The 18,791-nt window shown below is 43.6% G+C and overlaps 1 protein-coding gene across 2 annotated transcripts in view; it reads left to right on the forward strand.

The window, feature by feature from the left end:
• LOC311142374 (mediator of RNA polymerase II transcription subunit 13-like) overlaps positions 1-18,791 on the forward strand; it is a 130,411-nt gene that overhangs the window by 25,290 nt on the left and 86,330 nt on the right. For both annotated transcript variants that reach the window (XM_084178020.1, XM_084178021.1), the window contains exon 3: positions 10,965-11,133. In XM_084178020.1, the coding sequence (XP_084034146.1) occupies positions 10,965-11,133 (169 nt within the window). The remainder of the gene's footprint in view (positions 1-10,964; positions 11,134-18,791) is intronic.

Genomic DNA, 18,791 nt, shown 5'->3' on the forward strand with positions numbered 1-18,791 from the left:
GTATATCAATTTCCCATGACAAATATCACCAGTAGTACATTTACCATTAATTCCTATAATTTCTAATCTACAATGTTTGTTTGGTTACGGTAATTTCTGTTAATGTATTCAATATATTATTATTCCTTTTACTGTTCTCATTGTCGGAGTGGACACATTGTTTGCAGAGTGCACAACCTATGCAACACTTGTCAGAAACAAGTTTTGGTTTATTTCATTCAATTTACGAGTTTTGTCAATTCAATTTAGTCATTGTCTTTTGTTTGGAGCACTCCTGTCAATGTTGAGTAAGGACACGCACCTGATTACGCTTAGAAGTAGGCCTATAGGCTACCTGGCCTGCTCGCAAATGTAGGCATATTAATGTGCCCATTTGGGGATCTGATAGTATTTCTGATTGGCTTAACGTTCCACCACTAATGAGCTGTGGAGTAATGTTTTCTTCACTTCAGACAGCAAGTAAACAAAGTCTGTTTTCACATCCATTGAGAATGACAATAGTTCCTCAATGTTTTTGAAAATACTTACCAGCGCTCTCCCTTTCGATAACCACTCAGCGTGGAAGAGAAAAATGTCATGCTCTGATCCAATGGAAACGTCATAAAATAGGCCTACCTGATTACTTCTTATCAGTGCTTGACTTGGACTGAAATAGGCTCCGGTATTCATTTTGGGTGCTGGTACTGTTTATATTTAGGTGCAGGATGTCCACAGTACTTTTGATCTAATATTCTATAAGAGGTACAGGAGCTCAATCAGTAGAACATTTGAGATGTCGGTACTCAGCTCCGGTGAGCTCCAGTCCAAGTCAAGCACTGCTTCTTATCCCTTGCGCAAATAGCCTACAGCTGTGTCTGTCCCGAGCTCAGTGGCGTGGGAAACGGAGGGCCCAGAATAGTTTATACAATGTCGCAAGTTCGCTAGTGCAAGCTTCTGGCCAGACCCAAGTTAACAGTTGATACAATGTTTCAAGTTCGTTGCAGACAGGCCATGCGTAGCCAATGTGATTTCTAGGATATTTATTTTTATCAGGATATTTTCTACCTGCAGGCTGCAATGTTTTTATTTGTTGGCTTTCTGTAGGCTATTTTTACATCGTTGGCAATGGCAATATAAGTAACTTTTTAGATTAGTATCATTTTCATTTAGATTTGGATAGAATTTTGATTAACCATGTGACAATGATTTTGAGATATTAAGACATATTATTATAAATGAAATTAAACAGTTTCATGAAAATGTGCAAATGAAAACCATAACTGGCACGCAGATCGGTAGAAATTGTAAGATAAATTGGCATTTCCACGTGAAAAAGGTTGCAGACTCCTCGTGTAGCCTATTACCGGCAACTTCAGGAGAGTAATGGCAGAATCTGCAAAAGCCAGCAGGAGCGGGAGGAGAATGGTTGGGTCAGGTAAAGTTTTTTTCTTCGTCTGATTATCTAGATCTCTGGCTCCCTCTTGAGTCATTTGTGGCTTATTTCATAAAACAGTAAGCTTAAAGCATCAGACAAGCTCAATGCATATAGTTGATTTTATTAAAACACATAGTGTGTCTATATATGGAAAAATACACATTTAAAAATGTTGGTCGAAAGAACAGTCGACTTTCAATCGACCAAGATTTTATTTTGTCGGTGACAGCCCTAGAGCAAATACTGTCCAAATCCATATGGAGGGGAGTGTATGTCCCAAAAAAGTATTCCTGTTGCACACATGTCAATGCATAGAAATGTGTATGTATTGTATAACCAGGCTATATAATGTTATCTGGCCACACCTGAGGAAAATGTTTTATGTTTGTCCACCCAGGTGTTTCGCATACAATTTAAACACAATCAAGTTGTAACCGCTCTCGATTACACTAGGCTTGCTTGAGGTTGTTTAAATTACGGTTGTTTGTTGTTGCAGAAGCAGCAGTGTAGCGGCAGGGCTGTTGATGTGGATCTAAGATAATTGGTGAGCGATATGCCCTATTAACCCAGGCTAAGTATTCTGAGTGCTTCGGTTTTACTCTGTGTCAATGCTGCAGAGACAAATAAACTAATGCATCTACTCTACTGGCTTGTAGTTGGCTTTTCAGAGAGAGAGAGAGATATCCCTTTCATACTAAGACGTTTTTCCACCAACTACAGTGGGGAAATAAAGTATTTAGTCAGCCACCAATTGTGCAAGTTCTCCCACTTAAAAAGATGAGAGAGGCCTTTAATTTTCATCATAGGTACACGTCAACTATGACCGACGAATTGAGAATTTTTTTCTCCAGAAAATCACATTGTAGGATTTTTAATGAATTTATTTGCAAATTATGGTGGAAAATAAGTATTTGGTCACCTACAAACAAGCAAGATTTCTGGCTCTCACAGACCTGTAACTTCTTCTTTAAGAGGCTCCTCTGTCCTCCACTCGTTACCTGTATTAATGGCACCTGTTTGAACTTGTTATCAGTATAAAATACACCTGTCCACAACCTCAAACAGTCACACTCCAAACTCCACTATGGCCAAGACCAAAGAGCTGTCAAAGGACACCAGAAACAAAATTGTAGACCTGCACCAGGCTGGGAAGACTGAATCTGCAATAGGTAAGCAGCTTGGTTTGAAGAAATCAACTGTGGGAGCAATTATTAGGAAATGGAAGACATACAAGACCACTGATAATCTCCCTCGATCTGGGGCAAGATCTCACCCCGTGGGGTCAAAATGATCACAAGAACGGTGAGCAAAAATCCCAGAACCACACGGGGGGACCTAGTGAATGACCTGCAGAGAGCTGGGACCAAAGTAACAAAGCCTACCATCGGTAACACACTACGCCGCCAGGGACTCAAATCCTGTAGTGCCAGACGTGTCCCCCTGCTTAAGCCAGTACATGTCCAGGCCCGTCTGAAGTTTGCTAGAGTGCATTTGGATGATCCAGAAGAGGATTGGGAGAATGGCATATGGTAAGATGAAACCAAAATAAAGAATGCTGAGTTGCATCCAAAGAACACCATACCTACTGTGAAGCATGGGGGTGGAAACATCATGCTTTGGGGCTGTTTTTCTGCAAAGGGACCAGGACGACTGATCCGTGTAAAGGAAAGAATGAATGGGGCCATGTATCGTGAGATTTTGATTGAAAACCTCCTTCCATCAGCAAGGGCATTGAAGATGAAACGTGGCTGGGTCTTTCAGCATGACAATGATCCCAAACACACCGCCCGGGCAACGAAGGAGTGGCTTCGTAAGAAGCATTTCAAGGTCCTGGAGTGGCCTAGCCAGTCTCCAGATCTCAACCCCATAGAAAATCTTTGGAGGGAGTTGAAAGTCCGTGTTGCCCAGCGACAGCCCCAAAACATCACTGCTCTAGAGGAGATCTGCATGGAGGAATGGGCCAAAATACCAGCAACAGTGTGTGAAAACCTCGTGAAGACTTACAGAAAACGTTTGACCTGTGTCATTGCCAACAAAGGGTATATAACAAAGTATTGAGAAACTTTTGTTATTGACCAAATACTTATTTTCCACCATAATTTGCAAATAAATTCATAAAAAATCCTACAATGTGATTTTCTTGATTTTTTTTTTCTTCTCATTTTGTCTGTCATAGTTGACGTGTACCTATGATGAAAATTACAGGCCTCTCTCATCTTTTTATGTGGGAGAACTTGCACAATTGGTGGCTGACTAAATACTTTTTTCCCCCACTGTATACTATACCGCCAACTTTTTCCGTCTTTTCATTATATCTGAAAAGTATTGCCGATATCAAAGCCAACATTTTTATTTCCGCCAAACAACCTAGTAATCATTTCGGTAAAGTTCTGCCTACGGCTTAGTATGAAAAGTAGACACAATGCTGAGGTGGCATTAGCACGCACTACGCTCTTAAACTCTTGATGGTTGCTAGGCAGCACCCTGTTACCATCCTCCTGGCAGTTTAAAACTTTGCAAGGTATGTCACTTCGCCCATCTCTTCGCATAGCCCATCACTAGGCATCCACTGGATGGATCCATAAGGAATTACTGTGGGAAAAATATCACTGAATGCCAAAAATATTGGAATAAAGTAGGGTATGCAATTGAATACATGTATCAAATTGTTGCTTAATTTTCTTCCAAAATCATCCAATCCAATTTGAAGCAATAGCCTACCCGTGTGTGGTCAACTAGATGATAATTTCAGCACCATTTCGATTGGGACAGCGCCATCGCTCTGCTTTGAGACAAGCGTGGGGACTTGATAAATCAATCAATGTCAGATCTCCGTTTGGATATTGGTTAGGCTACATTTAGGCTGGGGAAATGTTAGCTAAGTTGAGGTGAGTGCTGCTCATGATCATCTTGTCTAGTTGGCTAATTTATTATAATATTTTACAATGTTATGTAGTTTAACGAGTGGATTATTTTGCTCTTCACTCGCAGTCGCTTAGTAGCCTAGGCCTACTCCTGACCAAAAGCCTGTGACTTCACTGACTTGTCTGATAATCAATCAATGTGATTTTGTTTCACTGAATCTCCGTTTGTAGGCTATAGGCTATTTGGTTAATTGGTTTCTGGCTGGGTAAAGAAGTGGAGGTGGTATAGCTCATCTATTCATTGTCTCATCTATCATTGATCAGAAACATTTAGCATGCATTAATGTAGCCTAAATCAATAGTAGGCCTATTATTTTGCTCGATCGCTTATTGAGATGTTTCAAAATATCACTTTTTTATATGACAGTGGTTCCACACATTCCCGTGACACAAGTTGTGGGAGAAAAATATTATTTGTATTTTATTCTGTTATATTCCATTAAATTCTTACTATAAAATATATGTGTGTTGACTGTGATCGGTGTGTCTTGTCTGTTTAATCAACAACATAACAAACTATTGATTTCATTTGGATGGCAGCTACGGCTGCACAGACCTGTACATAGGCCTCATTAAACTCAAAATATGCTATTCTATTATTTAGAAAATATATTTTATTAGTCTTATAATGTTTCTTAGGACCTGCCTAAACAAATTAATAATGGATTTATTTTTGATGGTGTATATTCTCAATGGACCCACATCTGCACACGCCTACTACCACTCGTCCCGGCATGCGAACGGGAGGTATAAAAGGCGTAGGAAGGCAAGAATGTGGTAAAATGGGCCTTTGTGTAAGGGGATCATATTTCATTGCCCAATTTTTTTTACAGGCAAGGTACCATAAATCCTATGTGAAAGCAGTAAGAGCGAGTCAGGGGGGTTGATGCCTTTTGTGCTTTGGGATCCATTTTTAAGGGGTAATCTCCTGAATGTGACCCCTCTCTTTCCCTGTTGTCTGATGGATCTCTGTTGGCTGGCTGGGGGGCTGTGGGCCTGGTGCGGTGCAGCGCAGATGAGGATGGGGACTGGGAGGGACGCGGCCATACTTGCATCTCTGGTTTTGGGTGCCTGGGTGCTGGGTGGGCCTTAATTAGTAATGGAGACTTTGTGGAGCCCATTGCACAAAAGGCATCAACCCCACTTGACTCGCTATTACTATGTTCACATCGGATTTACGGTATTTTGTGTGTAAAAATGTTTGCCTGGTTGCCAGCCTCTGTTAAGCTTTGAAATTCCATTGAAAAGACTGGTACCCAGACTACCACCACTGGTCCCACTCTCTCTGCTGCTTGTGGATGGATGGGAAGTGTGGGAAGGAGAGGAGGAAGGGAGAAAAAGCTCCTCTTTCTAGCCTGGAAGGAAGAATCCCCTGGAGGCCTGTGGATCACAAGACATTAAGCTTGGTGTTTAATGAGCGATCAACTGTAGATTTAATTACCAGAGCATAGAGACCTGTGGCTGCAGGGACTGACCCCCTCCAAAACTATGCCCTCTTACATTTACCCCTTAGTGCCAACAAACACTGCTGGAATGGGCCCACACACAACTGTGTGTGTGTAAGCCTGCTAAAGGTCAGCTCATCTGAGCCCCCTCCGCCACACGGGAGACCTGATAGGGTTGCAACCATCAGCTGAGCCCATAGGTTTGGTCAGTGCAATTGGCTGTGGTGGACAATGAGAGACATAAGGTTGTTAGGAACGCTTGATGCAAAGCAGACACCTGTTTGCTCCTCTTCAGCGCTAGAGGAAAAGAGTGAGAGAGGCAGAGGCAGATGTGATCCTGACAGAGCAAAGTGATCGTCGTGATAATCTGTTTATGTAAATGTTGGTTTAGGGGTTTCCCGTCATTTATGCTGGGGCTATATTCTTATTTTGCAAATTGGCCACAGAAAAAATGGTGACTTAGCTTTCGTTCTTTCGTCAGCCTCTTGCTGTTTGTTTGATAGGTATTTTTCCCCTCTTTCCTCTCCTACTCCTACGCACTCTAACCTTGGATCATATGTGTTATTAGTAACAGTGAGTGGGGATCTGTCAATATTCAGTCAGGCCAGCATGGCTTTGGAATTGGATGAATCCCATGTTTTTTCTTTATAATCTTTTGGTCTTGTTGTCAAGAACTGTCTGGCCAAGCTGGCTGATTCCTAGTTGTCATGACCTTGTGACCTTTGGACCGCCATGTCAGAGGATGGCAGGATGATGGCCGACCGGCCGGCCAGGGCCTCCATGTTAGTTCCTTTTTAACAAACAGACTTAGAGAACAAGGGCTCTCGGCTGCCTTCTGCACAGAATACTAGAGCTGCGTTCAGCAGGGAACAACGTTGTGGAACATTCAGATATAAATATATAATGTAGAACAAACATGCCTCTCTAGGGCTGTGGCGGTCATGACATTTTGTCAGCCGGTTATTGCCATGCCAATGACTGGCGGTCTCACGGTAATTGACCGTTAATTAACATAAAGACATTTAGCATCTCCAGGCCTCCACGCATACAAGCCGCTGATGCGCACCTTTGGAGCATCTACATAAAGAAAGGCTAAATGACAGATCCATACATTTGAAGTCTCTAAACACACACTTTTTGCTGGAAACCCACTCCTCTCAACACACATTTCAGGATTGTCTTCTTTTGGCTGAATCTGAGATAGGTTTGGAATCTGGCTCACAGTGACCAGAGGGGCTAAGGAAAGGCATCTGAAAGAGGGGTAAAGAGGAGTTGAGGAATACAAGATATTTTCCAGTAGATGGGAGGAGGGGAGGAGGGGAGAAGGGTTGACTAGAGAAATGAAAAACAAGGTCAAGCTCTCTCCAGGGTGGATGGACAGCTTTGTGCTTTGGGCAACAGAGTTACAATTTCAGCCCTTTTTAAGTTTCTCTGGCAGTTGTTTACAAGTGCACCAGTGAAATGTAGCTGGCCCTCTACTTAACCTTTTTTTGCAGTGGGCTAAATCAGGGTCACACAGTTTTTCTTGGTAGTCTTAAACAAATCCACTTTAAAACAAACGTATACACCTCACACACGTGGTTATGGGCTTAAAAAACACCTGTACCGTGTCAGATCTAAGTTGAAATGTATTCAATTTTGAGTTTGCGTCCCAATATTACACTTTACATATTTCACAGAAGACTGAAATATAACAAAACCATTTGACATAGAAACACCAGATTTTCTGCGGGTCTTTTGAAATAATGTTTATAAATTATGAAATTATGAAAAATATTAATAACATTCCACCCATGAGGGCAATTTGGTCATTTGACTACAGGAAAGGGCTACAGTCCTGAAAAATATATGAGCCCAGATTCCCTTAAACAAGCTGTTCAGCATTTGCTGCTCTGCCCTAGAGCTTCACTTAGTATTGCTATGGGGTACAAAGGAATCACAATTTAAAGTCCTCTTTCAAAGGCAGAGACACTATAATCATTGTTGTATGTTTTTGTCTGTGTAGACTTTCTCCTCACCTAACTAAACTAATCTCTGTCTCCACTTAAAAATGTAGGCCTAGTACATTTTCATTGACCTGAAGTTTATAGTTGCACATAGTCTCACCACATTACAACGTCTTGTCAAATAAGATATGTGGGGTCATGTCTCGTGGTCATGTCTGGTGTTTATTTTCTCTGTGCTGATCGGCGCTGCACACAGGGAGAAAGATGTTTGCTGGAGACATGTTTGAAAGGAGCTTAAGTGCTCTAAGATGTCTCACATTGGCTGTTAATGAGATTAGCAGAGCATCCAGGCCACAGCCGAGCAGGATCCAGAAACAAACCCCATTATTATTACAGTCAGGTAGTAAAAACACTGCTAGCCTGCTCCCTGATCTGTTTGTGCTGTCTTACCAAATCCTATGGTCATTGTCAAGACAGCACAAACAGATCTGGGACCAGGATAGGAAAACTGTGCTGTCTTGTGTGGTATTCTCTGCAGCAGCAGGCAGGAGCCCTTGTTCTCTAAGGAATCAAGTGACAATGACCAAAGGAGTTTGACAAGACGGCACAAACAGATCAGGGACCAGGCTAAGACAGTGTACCTGGAGCTGCTATCTCTATCTACCAGCAGCCAGCCTGCAACAGCGCTTTCACTTGACTCCTCTAACTGGGCACAGACACACTTGAGTCATGAATGGGAACTTACAGTGAATTGTTGCAAGGTTGTCTGTTTTCTGTGTGCTGCAAAGAAAATTACTTGCATTGGGGTTTTTGGATGTAGTATATACTTTTACTGTTATTGTTTGTCTTTCCCCCTTGCTTGCTTATGGTCAACATATGATTTTCAGATGTCACTAAAGATATGGCTGGCTATTTTGCATATCAGGAAATTAAGTGTTTAAAATCTCTATTTTTAGATGCCAGGTACAATATGCTGCCCTTTGAAATAGCAGGCTATAGTTTGTGATTGTTATCTGCCTCCTGCATAATCTGTTATTCCTTTATGCTACGATTTAGAATGATATAATAACTTTATTTTATGTTTCAGTGCTGTGTGCATAGTGTAGCTGCAAGACATAGCTCACATCAACTTCCCTCCTTCTGCCTGTCTGATCTTTTGATCCCCTTCACATCTGCTAGGCATCTGCTTTACACATAAAAGTCAGTTCACCAATGACAACAAGGCATGTTGAATGAATGGTAGCCTAGTAGTCAGACCTAGCTTGATGGATTAGGTCAGGGATGGAGACTATGACTGTATATATGAAGGAGATGATGGAGATCTGAAACAAGCTCATATAGGCCTAGTTCAGTTGTTTCATATTCCAAATAGCCAGTTCACATTTTCACTAGACTATCCACATAAAGACACCTATTAATTAGAATAATCATTACTCCTAAATATAATCTAGAAAAGTGTCATTAACCACGTTTCCATCCACAGTTTTTATGTGTGTAAAACCATACCGTATAAAAAAAATCACAACAGCTGTGATGGAAACAGGACGTTTCGCTACAATTTTATAAATGCCGACAGATAATTTGTTCGTTCGATATGGTGGAATCTTTTTGTGTCTGTAAAATGAATTCTGCAAGAAATGGGGGTGGAAACGCCTTTATGCCGCAAATATTGACATAATAGCAATCATATCGAAGTAAACTTGGAGTCACGCAATGATATGTTGTGTCGTCCTCCCACTACGACTCAGGAAACCATGCATTTTATTAGGCTACAGATGGAATAAGTTATGATAAACCTCACAGGGTGGTGAAAGTGCAAGGTGATCTTGATGCTCCTTTCTAATAACTATCATGGGTCTTATTCTGGTGACATGATGATCGATGCTTGACTGCCATTATCCACAATAATCTCATCATGTAGACTAGCCTACCCGCACATTTGCTATTTAAAGGGATACTTCGGGATTTTGGCAAACTCCTGGATACCATTTTTATGTGTCTGTGTCCAGTTTAAAGTTAGAGGTAGTTTCGCAAGCCAATGATAACTAGCGTTAGCGCAATGACTGGAATCTGTGGGTCTACTAGCATGCTTTTGTGACAAAATTATCGGTAGAGTTGAAAATGCGATGGAAACACATTGAACTTTCGATTTTTATTCGGTACATGCAAACTTAAGCTACGTCATCAAACACTGATTTTTATCCGCGACAAGTCCATTTGGTGGAAACACCAATGTTGGGAAAATGCGCATATTTTCTTTATGTGGATTCTAGAATATTCTCATTAAAATCTGTCGCCAGTTGGATGGAAACCTAGCTAATGAGACCACCTCAATCATTTGGGATCAAACACAAGACTTCTGTGTTGCCTATATTGTTTGTTGACTCTAGGTTTCAGGAAATGGCAGGTACAGCAAAAAAAAAAAGCTAAATACTGACCCCGTCCAGACCTCCTCCTACCCAACCTTAGGCCTACATCAGCACCACCAGGGGAGAGCCCTGATTGTACATTTAAACATATTTCTAGCTAGCTACTGAAGAGCAGCCAATTACCAAGTACCCAAAAGAGTCTATAGCTTACCATTTCTACTGAGGCAGTCTTCTGCCAACATCATTATTAGGCAAAAAGGTGCATTTGCCTATGATTCTTGCAGGGTGAGTGTCGCACACGCGCCGTGGTGGGGTCCGCGGGGCTGGGGGTGCCACCGCGCTGAAGTGGTTGGCAGGTCTGCTACTGTTTTGACACAGTCAGGAGTCAGGATCCATCTTATGTGTTCACAGACCTGGTGTGAACCTGTTAGTGTTGTTAGCGTAACATTAGCATTTCCTGTAAACTGCTATGTCTTGTCAGACTGAGTAGAACTGAGAAGACGGAGAAGAACGCTTTTGTGCATTAGGCCAAGAAGTGAATTAATCATACAAAACAGGCTGGTTAAATAAATAGTCATGGTAGTTTGGTAAACAGGAAAGTGAAACAGAGGAAAATGTTAACCAATGTAGTCATAGAAATTATGTTTGTTGCAGCTGATTTGCAGTTGCTGCTGTTTCAGGAATTACAGTATCACTGCAGGGGTCTCTACTGTCTTGACTTTTTTTAGTTTTTGTTACAAAATCTGTTTAATCTCATGTCAATGAAAATGCTTCAGTGAATGAAGACGAGACACATGAAATTTGTTTTTAGAAAATCACTCCCTGTCTCTAGCCCTATCTCTCTCTCTCTCTGTCTGTCTCTATAGCTGAGGAAGACGGCGTGTGGGAGAGTGGTCTGTCCTATGAGTGCAGGACGCTCCTGTTCAAAGCCATCTACAACCTGCTGGAGCGGTGTCTCATGAACCGCAGCTTTGTACGCATCGGCAAGTGGTTCGTCAAGCCCTACGAGAAGGATGAGAAGCCCATCAATAAGAGGTAAGATGCTCCTACTCACTCCTCCTAACTCCCCAGTTCATCCTTCTTCCCTTCCCTCTCCCCAGTGTCAACACTCCCACTGGTGTTTCAGTAGCTCACTCAAGGATAGAATAAAGATGGATTGAATACTTCATTTGTCAATAGTTCAAAAATATCTGATTTGTGCCTCATTTACACTTGCATGCTCTATTAGTGGTCTATTAATCAATCAGATATAAGTACCCCTCTTGCTCCCTTTCCGGGTAGATTTTGTCCTGAGCCCAATACCCACTGTCAGCTCACATAGAGAAGTGTGCTGCCTGCGTTGGTTAAGTTGTGAAGAATTTTTAACTGGAGAGCAGGGCTACAGACAGTGTCAAGCCTGTTTTCTATACCCTGTCGGCTGTACTTCCTGGAAGTGTGTTGTCGAGCCGCAGCAGTGGCTCTCCCCTCTATGTGGTGGGCAGGATTTGTCTCTGTCAGTGTCTGGCCTCTTAGATAAGAGGAGGTACACGGCTGCAGAGGAGAAAACAACCGAGGTGGTGACATTCAGTGCACCCCGCCACTGCCTTTGCACGGCTCCCACGACTTCATCTAGCTCCCTATCTCTCCCAGATGTTTGTGTGTATTGAAATTTCAATGCACGGTTGGAGGCTTAGAGCTCTGTTTATGTAGACCCCCTGTCCCTTTTCATTTCAATGTGAATATAGCCTATGTATTTTGTGAGGTGAAGCTTCTGCTGATTAAATACTTAAACGGCAGTCAGTGTGGTGTGGTAAGCAGCCCAGAGCAGGGATTGAAAGGCAAATGAGGAATTAATTATAAAAGCCCCTAACTAACAAGCTAGGGGAGACGGGAGCTTTGTTCTGTTTCATACTGGATGGGCTCACAGTGTTGTCACTGTGCTGTCATCCCAGGCAGGGCATTGTGTGTTTTAGTTTTTGTACTAGCTAAATATCTCACACATGTTGTTGCCAGAAACCCCTGGAAATAAGGTGACCACAGGCAATGCAGTCGGGTGACAGGCAGGCAGGCATCATTGTGATGTGATGTTAAAGCTGGGAGCTACTGGCTGCCTGGCAGGCTGGGGCCACATGATGGTGGTGGTTGGTTCTATGGTTAGTTGTTTCACACAGTCAGTGCTACTGTGGTAACAGCCATAGTTGATTATCTGATGGCTGTTATATTTTTATCTGATGATCACGTCATAAGTTCCAGCCTTAACAGTCTTTTCAGAGCCCCTGAAATATTTCCCCTAATTAAAAGCAAAGTTTTCATTGCACTTGTATGGGAATACAATGGCTTAATTTTCACCTAACTAATCATTAAGATGGCGCCGACAGAGAGGGCTGCCTCGCTTCTAGTCCTTAGGAAACTTTGAAGTATTTAGTTTTTTTAAATGTATTATTTCTTACATTGTTAGCCCAGAAAATCTTAAGTGTAATTACATACAGCTAGTAAGAATTATTGGATATCAGAGCGGCGTCAACTTACCAGCACTACGACCAGGAATACGACTTTCCCGAAGAGGATCCTTTGTTCGCACCACCCAGGGCATTTTAACTGATTCCAGAGGTCAACCCAAAACAACGCCGCCGGAGGAGAGGGAGCCGGAGCGCGCACACCACCCATCGCTTCTGAGTATATTACTCGCTAATGTCCAGTCCCTAGACAACAAAGTGGACGAGATCAGGGCAAGGGTTGCTTTCCAGAGAGGCATCAGGGATTGTAACATACTCTGTTTCACGGAAACATGGCTCTCTCGGCATATACTGTCCCTGTCCATACAGCCATCTGGGTTATCTATACATCGCGCCGACAGGAATAAACATCTCTCCGGGAAGAAGAGGGGGGGGGGGGGGGGGGGGGGGGGCTATTTTCATGACTAATGACTCATGGTGTAATTGTAACAACATACAGGAACTCAAGTCATTTTGTTCACCTGACCTAGAATTCCTCACAGTCAAATGCAGACTGTATTATCTCCCAAGAGAATTCTCTTCGGTTATTGTTACAGCCGTGTATATCCCCCCTCAAGCCGATACCACGACGGCCCTCAAGGAACTCCACTGGACTTTATGCAAACTGTAAACCATATATCCTGAGGCTGCATTTATTGTAGCTGGGGATTTTAATAAGGCAAATTTGAGAAAAAGGCTACTTAAATTCTATCAGCATATTGACTGTAGCACTCGCGCTGGAAAAACGCTGGACCATTGTTCCACTCATTTCCGCTATGCGTGCAAGACCCTCCCCCGCCCTCCTTTCGGCAAATCTGACCATGACTCCATTTTGCTTCTCCCTTCCTATAGGCAGAAACTCAAACAGGAAGCACCTGTGCTTAGGAATCCACGCTTCAAGATTGATTTGATCATGTGGACTGGGATATGTTCCGGGTAGCCTCTGAGAATAATATAGACGTATACGCTGATTCGGTGAGTGGGTTTATAAGGAAGTGTATAGGAGATGTCGTATCCACTGTGACTATTAAAACCTACCCTAACCAGAAACCGTGGATAGATGGCAGCATTCGCCGAAAAATGAAAGGACGACCCACCGAATTTAACCATGGCAAGGTGACGGGGAATATGGCAGAATACAAACAGAGTGGTTGTTCCCTCCGCAAGGCAATCAAACAGACAAAACGTCAATATCGAGACAAAGTGTGGTCGCAATTCAACGGCTCAGACACGAGACGTATGTGGCAGGGTTTACAGACAATCACGGACTACAATAGGAAAACCAGCCACGTTGCGGACACCGACATCTTGCTGCCAGACAAGCTAAACAAGTTCTTTGCCCGCTTTGAGGATAACACAGTGCCACCAACGCGGCCAGCTACCAAGGACTGTGGGCTCTCCTTCTCTGTGGCCGACGTGAGTAAGACATTTAAACGTGTTAACCCTCGCAAGGCTGCCGGCCCAGACGGCATTCCGAGCTGCGTCCTCAGAGCATGCGCAGACCAGCTGGCTGATGTGTTTACGGACATATTCAATCTCTCCCTATCCAAGTCTGCTGTCCCCACATGCTTCAAGATGGCCACCATTGTTCCTGTACCCAAGAATGCAAAGGTAACTGAACTAAATGACTATCGCCCCGTAGCATTCACTTCTGTCATCATGAAGTGCTTTGAGAGACTAGTCAAGGATCATATCATCTCCACCTTACCTGTCACCCTAGACCCACTTCAATTTGCATACCGCCCCAATAGGTCCACAGACGATGCAATCACCATCACACTGCACACTGCCCTATCCCATCTGGACAAGAGGAATACCTACAGTGGGGAAAAAAGTATTTAGTCAGCCACCAATTGTGCAAGTTCTCCCACTTAAAAAGATGAGAGATGCCTGTAATTTTCATCATAGGTACACGTCAACTATGACAGACAAAATGAGAAAAAAAATCCAGAAAATCACATTGTAGGATTTTTTATGAATTTATTTGCAAATTATGGTGGAAAATAAGTATTTGGTCAATAACAAAAGTTTCTCAATACTTTGTTATATACCCTTTGTTGGCAATGACACAGGTCAAACGTTTTCTGTAAGTCTTCACAAGGTTTTCACACATTGTTGCTGGTATTTTGTCCCATTCCTCCATGCAGATCTCCTCTAGAGCAGTGATGTTTTGGGGCTGTCGCTGGGCAACACGGACTTTCAACTCCCTCCAAAGATTTTCTATGGGGTTGAGATCTGGAGACTGGCTAGGCCACTCCAGGACCTTGAAATGCTTCTTACGAAGCCACTCCTTCATTGCCCGGGCGGTGTGTTTGGGATCATTGTCATGCTGAAAGACCCAGCCACATTTCATCTTCAATGCCCTTGCTGATGGAAGGAGGTTTTCACTCAAAATCTCACGATACATGGCCCCATTCATTCTTTCCTTTACACGGATCAGTCGTCCTGGTCCCTTTGCAGAAAAACAGCCCCAAAGCATGATGTTTCCACCCCCATGCTTCACAGTAGGTATGGTGTTCTTTGGATGCAACTCAGCATTCTTTGTCCTCCAAAAACGACGAGTTGAGTTTTGACCAAAAAGTTATATTTTGGTTTCATCTGACCATATGACATTCTCCCAATCCTCTTCTGGATCATCCAAATGCACTCTAGCAAACTTCAGACGGGCCTGGACATGTACTGGCTTAAGCAGGGGGACACGTCTGGCACTGCAGGATTTGAGTCCCTGGCGGCGTAGTGTGTTACTGATGGTAGGCTTTGTTACTTTGGTCCCAGCTCTCTGCAGGTCATTCACTAGGTCCCCCCGTGTGGTTCTGGGATTTTTGCTCACTGTTCTTGTGATCATTTTGACCCCACGGGTGAGATCTTGCGTGGAGCCCCAGATCGAGGGAGATTATCAGTGGTCTTGTATGTCTTCCATTTCCTAATAATTGCTCCCACAGTTGATTTCTTCAAACCAAGCTGCTTACCTATTGCAGATTCAGTCTTCCCAGCCTGGTGCTGGTCTACAATTTTGTTTCTGGTGTCCTTTGACAGCTCTTTGGTCTTGGCCATAGTGGAGTTTGGAGTGTGACTGTTTGAGGTTGTGGACAGGTGTCTTTTATACTGATAACAAGTTCAAACAGGTGCCATTAATACAGGTAACGAGTGGAGGACAGAGGAGCCTCTTAAAGAAGAAGTTACAGGTCTGTGAGAGCCAGAAATCTTGCTTGTTTGTAGGTGACCAAATACTTATTTTCCACCATAATTTGCAAATAAATTCATAAAAAATCCTACAATGTGATTTTCTGGAGAAAAAAAATCTCAATTTGTCGGTCATAGTTGACGTGTACCTATGATGAAAATTACAGGCCTCTCTCATCTTTTTAAGTGGGAGAACTTGCACAATTGGTGGCTGACTAAATACTTTTCCCCCCCACTGTATGTAAGAATGCTGTTCATTGACTATAGCTCAGCATTCAACACCATAGTACCCTCCAAGCTCATCATCAAGCTTGAGGCCCTGGGTCTCAACCCCTGCCTGTGCAATTTGGTCCTGGACTTCCTGACGGGCCGCCCCCAGGTGGTGAAGTTAGGAAACAACATCTCCACTTCGCTGATCCTCACCACTGGGGCCCCACAAGGGTGTGTGCTCAGCCCCCTCCTGTACTCCCTGTTCACCCATGACTGCGTAGCCATGCACGCCTCCAACTCAATCATCAAGTTTGCAGACAACACAACAGTAGTAGGCTTGATTACCAACAATGATGAGACAGCCTACAGGGAGGAGGTGAGGGCTCTCGGAGTGTGGTGTCAGGAAAATAACCTCTCACTCAACATAAAAAAAACAAAGGAGATGATCGTGGACTTCAGGAAACAGCAGAGGGAACAGCAGTGGAGAAGGTGGAAAGTTTTAAGTTCCTTGGCGTACATATCACCGACAAACTGAAATGGTCCACCCACACAGACAGTGTGGTGAAGAAGGCGGAACAGCGTCTCTTCAACCTCCTCAGGAGGCTGAAGACATTTGGCCTGTCACCTAAAACCCTCACTAACTTTTACAGATGCACAATTGAGAGCATCCTGTCGGGCTGTATCACCGCCTGGTACGGCAACTGCACAGCCCACAACGGCAGGGCTCTCCAGAGGGTGGTGCGGTCTGCACAACGCATCACTGGGGGCAAACTACCTGCCCTCCAGGACACCTACAGCACCCGATGTCACAGGAAGGCCAAAAAGATAATCAAGGACAACTACCACCCGAGCCACTGCCTGTTCACCCCGCTATCATCCAGAAGGCAAGGACAGTACAGGTGCATCAAAGCTGGGACCGAGAAAAACTGCTTCTATCTCAAGGCCATCAGACTGTTAAACAGCCATCACTAGCACAGAGAGACTGCTGCCTACATACAGACATCACTGGCCACTTTAATAAATGGAACACTAGTCACTTTAAAAATGCCACTTTAATGTTTACATTTTTTGCATTACCCATCTCATATGTATATACTGTATTCTATACTATCTATTGCATCTTAGCCTATGCCACTCTGAGAATGACATTGCTCTTCCATATATGTATATATTCTTATTCCATTCCTTTACTTAGATTTGTGTGTATTAGGTTTTTGTTGTAGAACTGTTAGATATTACTTGCTAGATATTGCTGTACTGTCGGAACTAGAAGCACAAGCATTTCGCTACACTCGCAATAACATCTGATAACCATGTGTGACCAATACATACATATGTGACCAATACATTTTATTTTATTTTATTTGATACTAACACCTAAACTCAGCAGCACTGCTCTCTCTCTCTCTTTACCACTGCTGGCTGGGACCAGCCAGGCCCCAGTCGAGGAAAATTAACAATGGGGTTTCCTCAGTCAGCCCTGGAATTCGCAGCCAGCCAAGCCAGGCCCTTTCTCTCCAGTCTCCACCCACTGTGCTGCAAGGGGATGGGGACATGGTATACATATTGTAGATCTACAGCCACCCAGAAAGAGACCAGCCATGTTCTCCTTAGGATGTTGTTGTTGTTCTTTACTCAACAGTTTGTTTGTTCCTGTTCCAGCCGCTCGGCCACAGAGGCAAAGCCATGACGATCGGACATTCATAACACATGGCTTGTGTTTTAATGTTGTGCCCGGTCGGAACAACTGGTCTATCTGAGGAGGATGTCTTGTACCTTTTAACCACCATCTTTCAAGAGGAAAAGTTGCTTATTATCCTTTCTATTTAAGTGGGACATTATAAGGATGTTTATTTCCAGAGAGGGTTGTTTGAGTTGTTAGACTGTTAGGTACACAGTGCTGAGGTGCTGCTCAGGTCTAGTATTGAGACAGAGAGAAGGAGCTCTTTGCTTTACATCCCCAGTAGCCAGGTCCAAGTTTCCCAGCTCTGTGTGTTTTTCACCATGGCGAGGTTTATCCCAGAGGAGCCACTGTAGATGGCTGTTCTTCCCCCAGGGAGCCTCCATCCACCAGGGTGGCGATACCGTTCACCTTATCACACATACCTTACATCATTTCCCACTGCCCCTGGGGGTTATAGAAGTGTGATTACTTTTCTGTTCTCCTAACAACTGGTCTCCTAACCTGCTGCGTATGTTCTCCTAATCTGCCATGAAAAGTAACTTCTGCTAGTCAAAACCGGCAGACCTGCCCTGAGAGGAGTGTGAGTATCCACTAATGCTATAGTGCACGCTGTGTGTGAGTAGCCATAGCAACTGCTCCGTTTGGCTGTTGGGTTACACAGGGCGACATTGTCAAAGCCTAGGCCCTAGAGCAGGACTCCCTCAGTAGATCAGCGATCTCAGGCTCCTAAATTGAGTCAGATGATGGTGATGCCAGAGGATGATGATGCAGTTGATGCCAGGTGATGGTGATAGAGTTGGCTTGCTGGCCCTGATGTCGTTCTCAGTTCAGCCTCTCTGTAACCTGGACTTTGTACTCCTCCACAACTAACGTGTAGCACCCACTTGGTTGATGCCTGTGCTGCTGGTACACCGCAAAAAAAGCCCACCACACGTCAGTCCAGAGCAGTAGTCAGGTCTCATTGATCAAAAAGCAGCCAGTGCGGAGATGCATCTGAGATGGCATCGCTGAGGAGGGCGCCCGTTCCTGTTTGACTTAGCTTTTTTATGGCTATTTTTGCGTTAATTATTACTTTGTATGTTTATGCAATAATTTCCTACGACCGACAAACACTTCTGGATCATGAATCAGAAGCTATACAC

Source organism: Coregonus lavaretus, assembly GCF_964263955.1.
Source record: "Coregonus lavaretus genome assembly, chromosome: 15".
NCBI lineage: Eukaryota > Metazoa > Chordata > Actinopteri > Salmoniformes > Salmonidae > Coregonus > Coregonus lavaretus.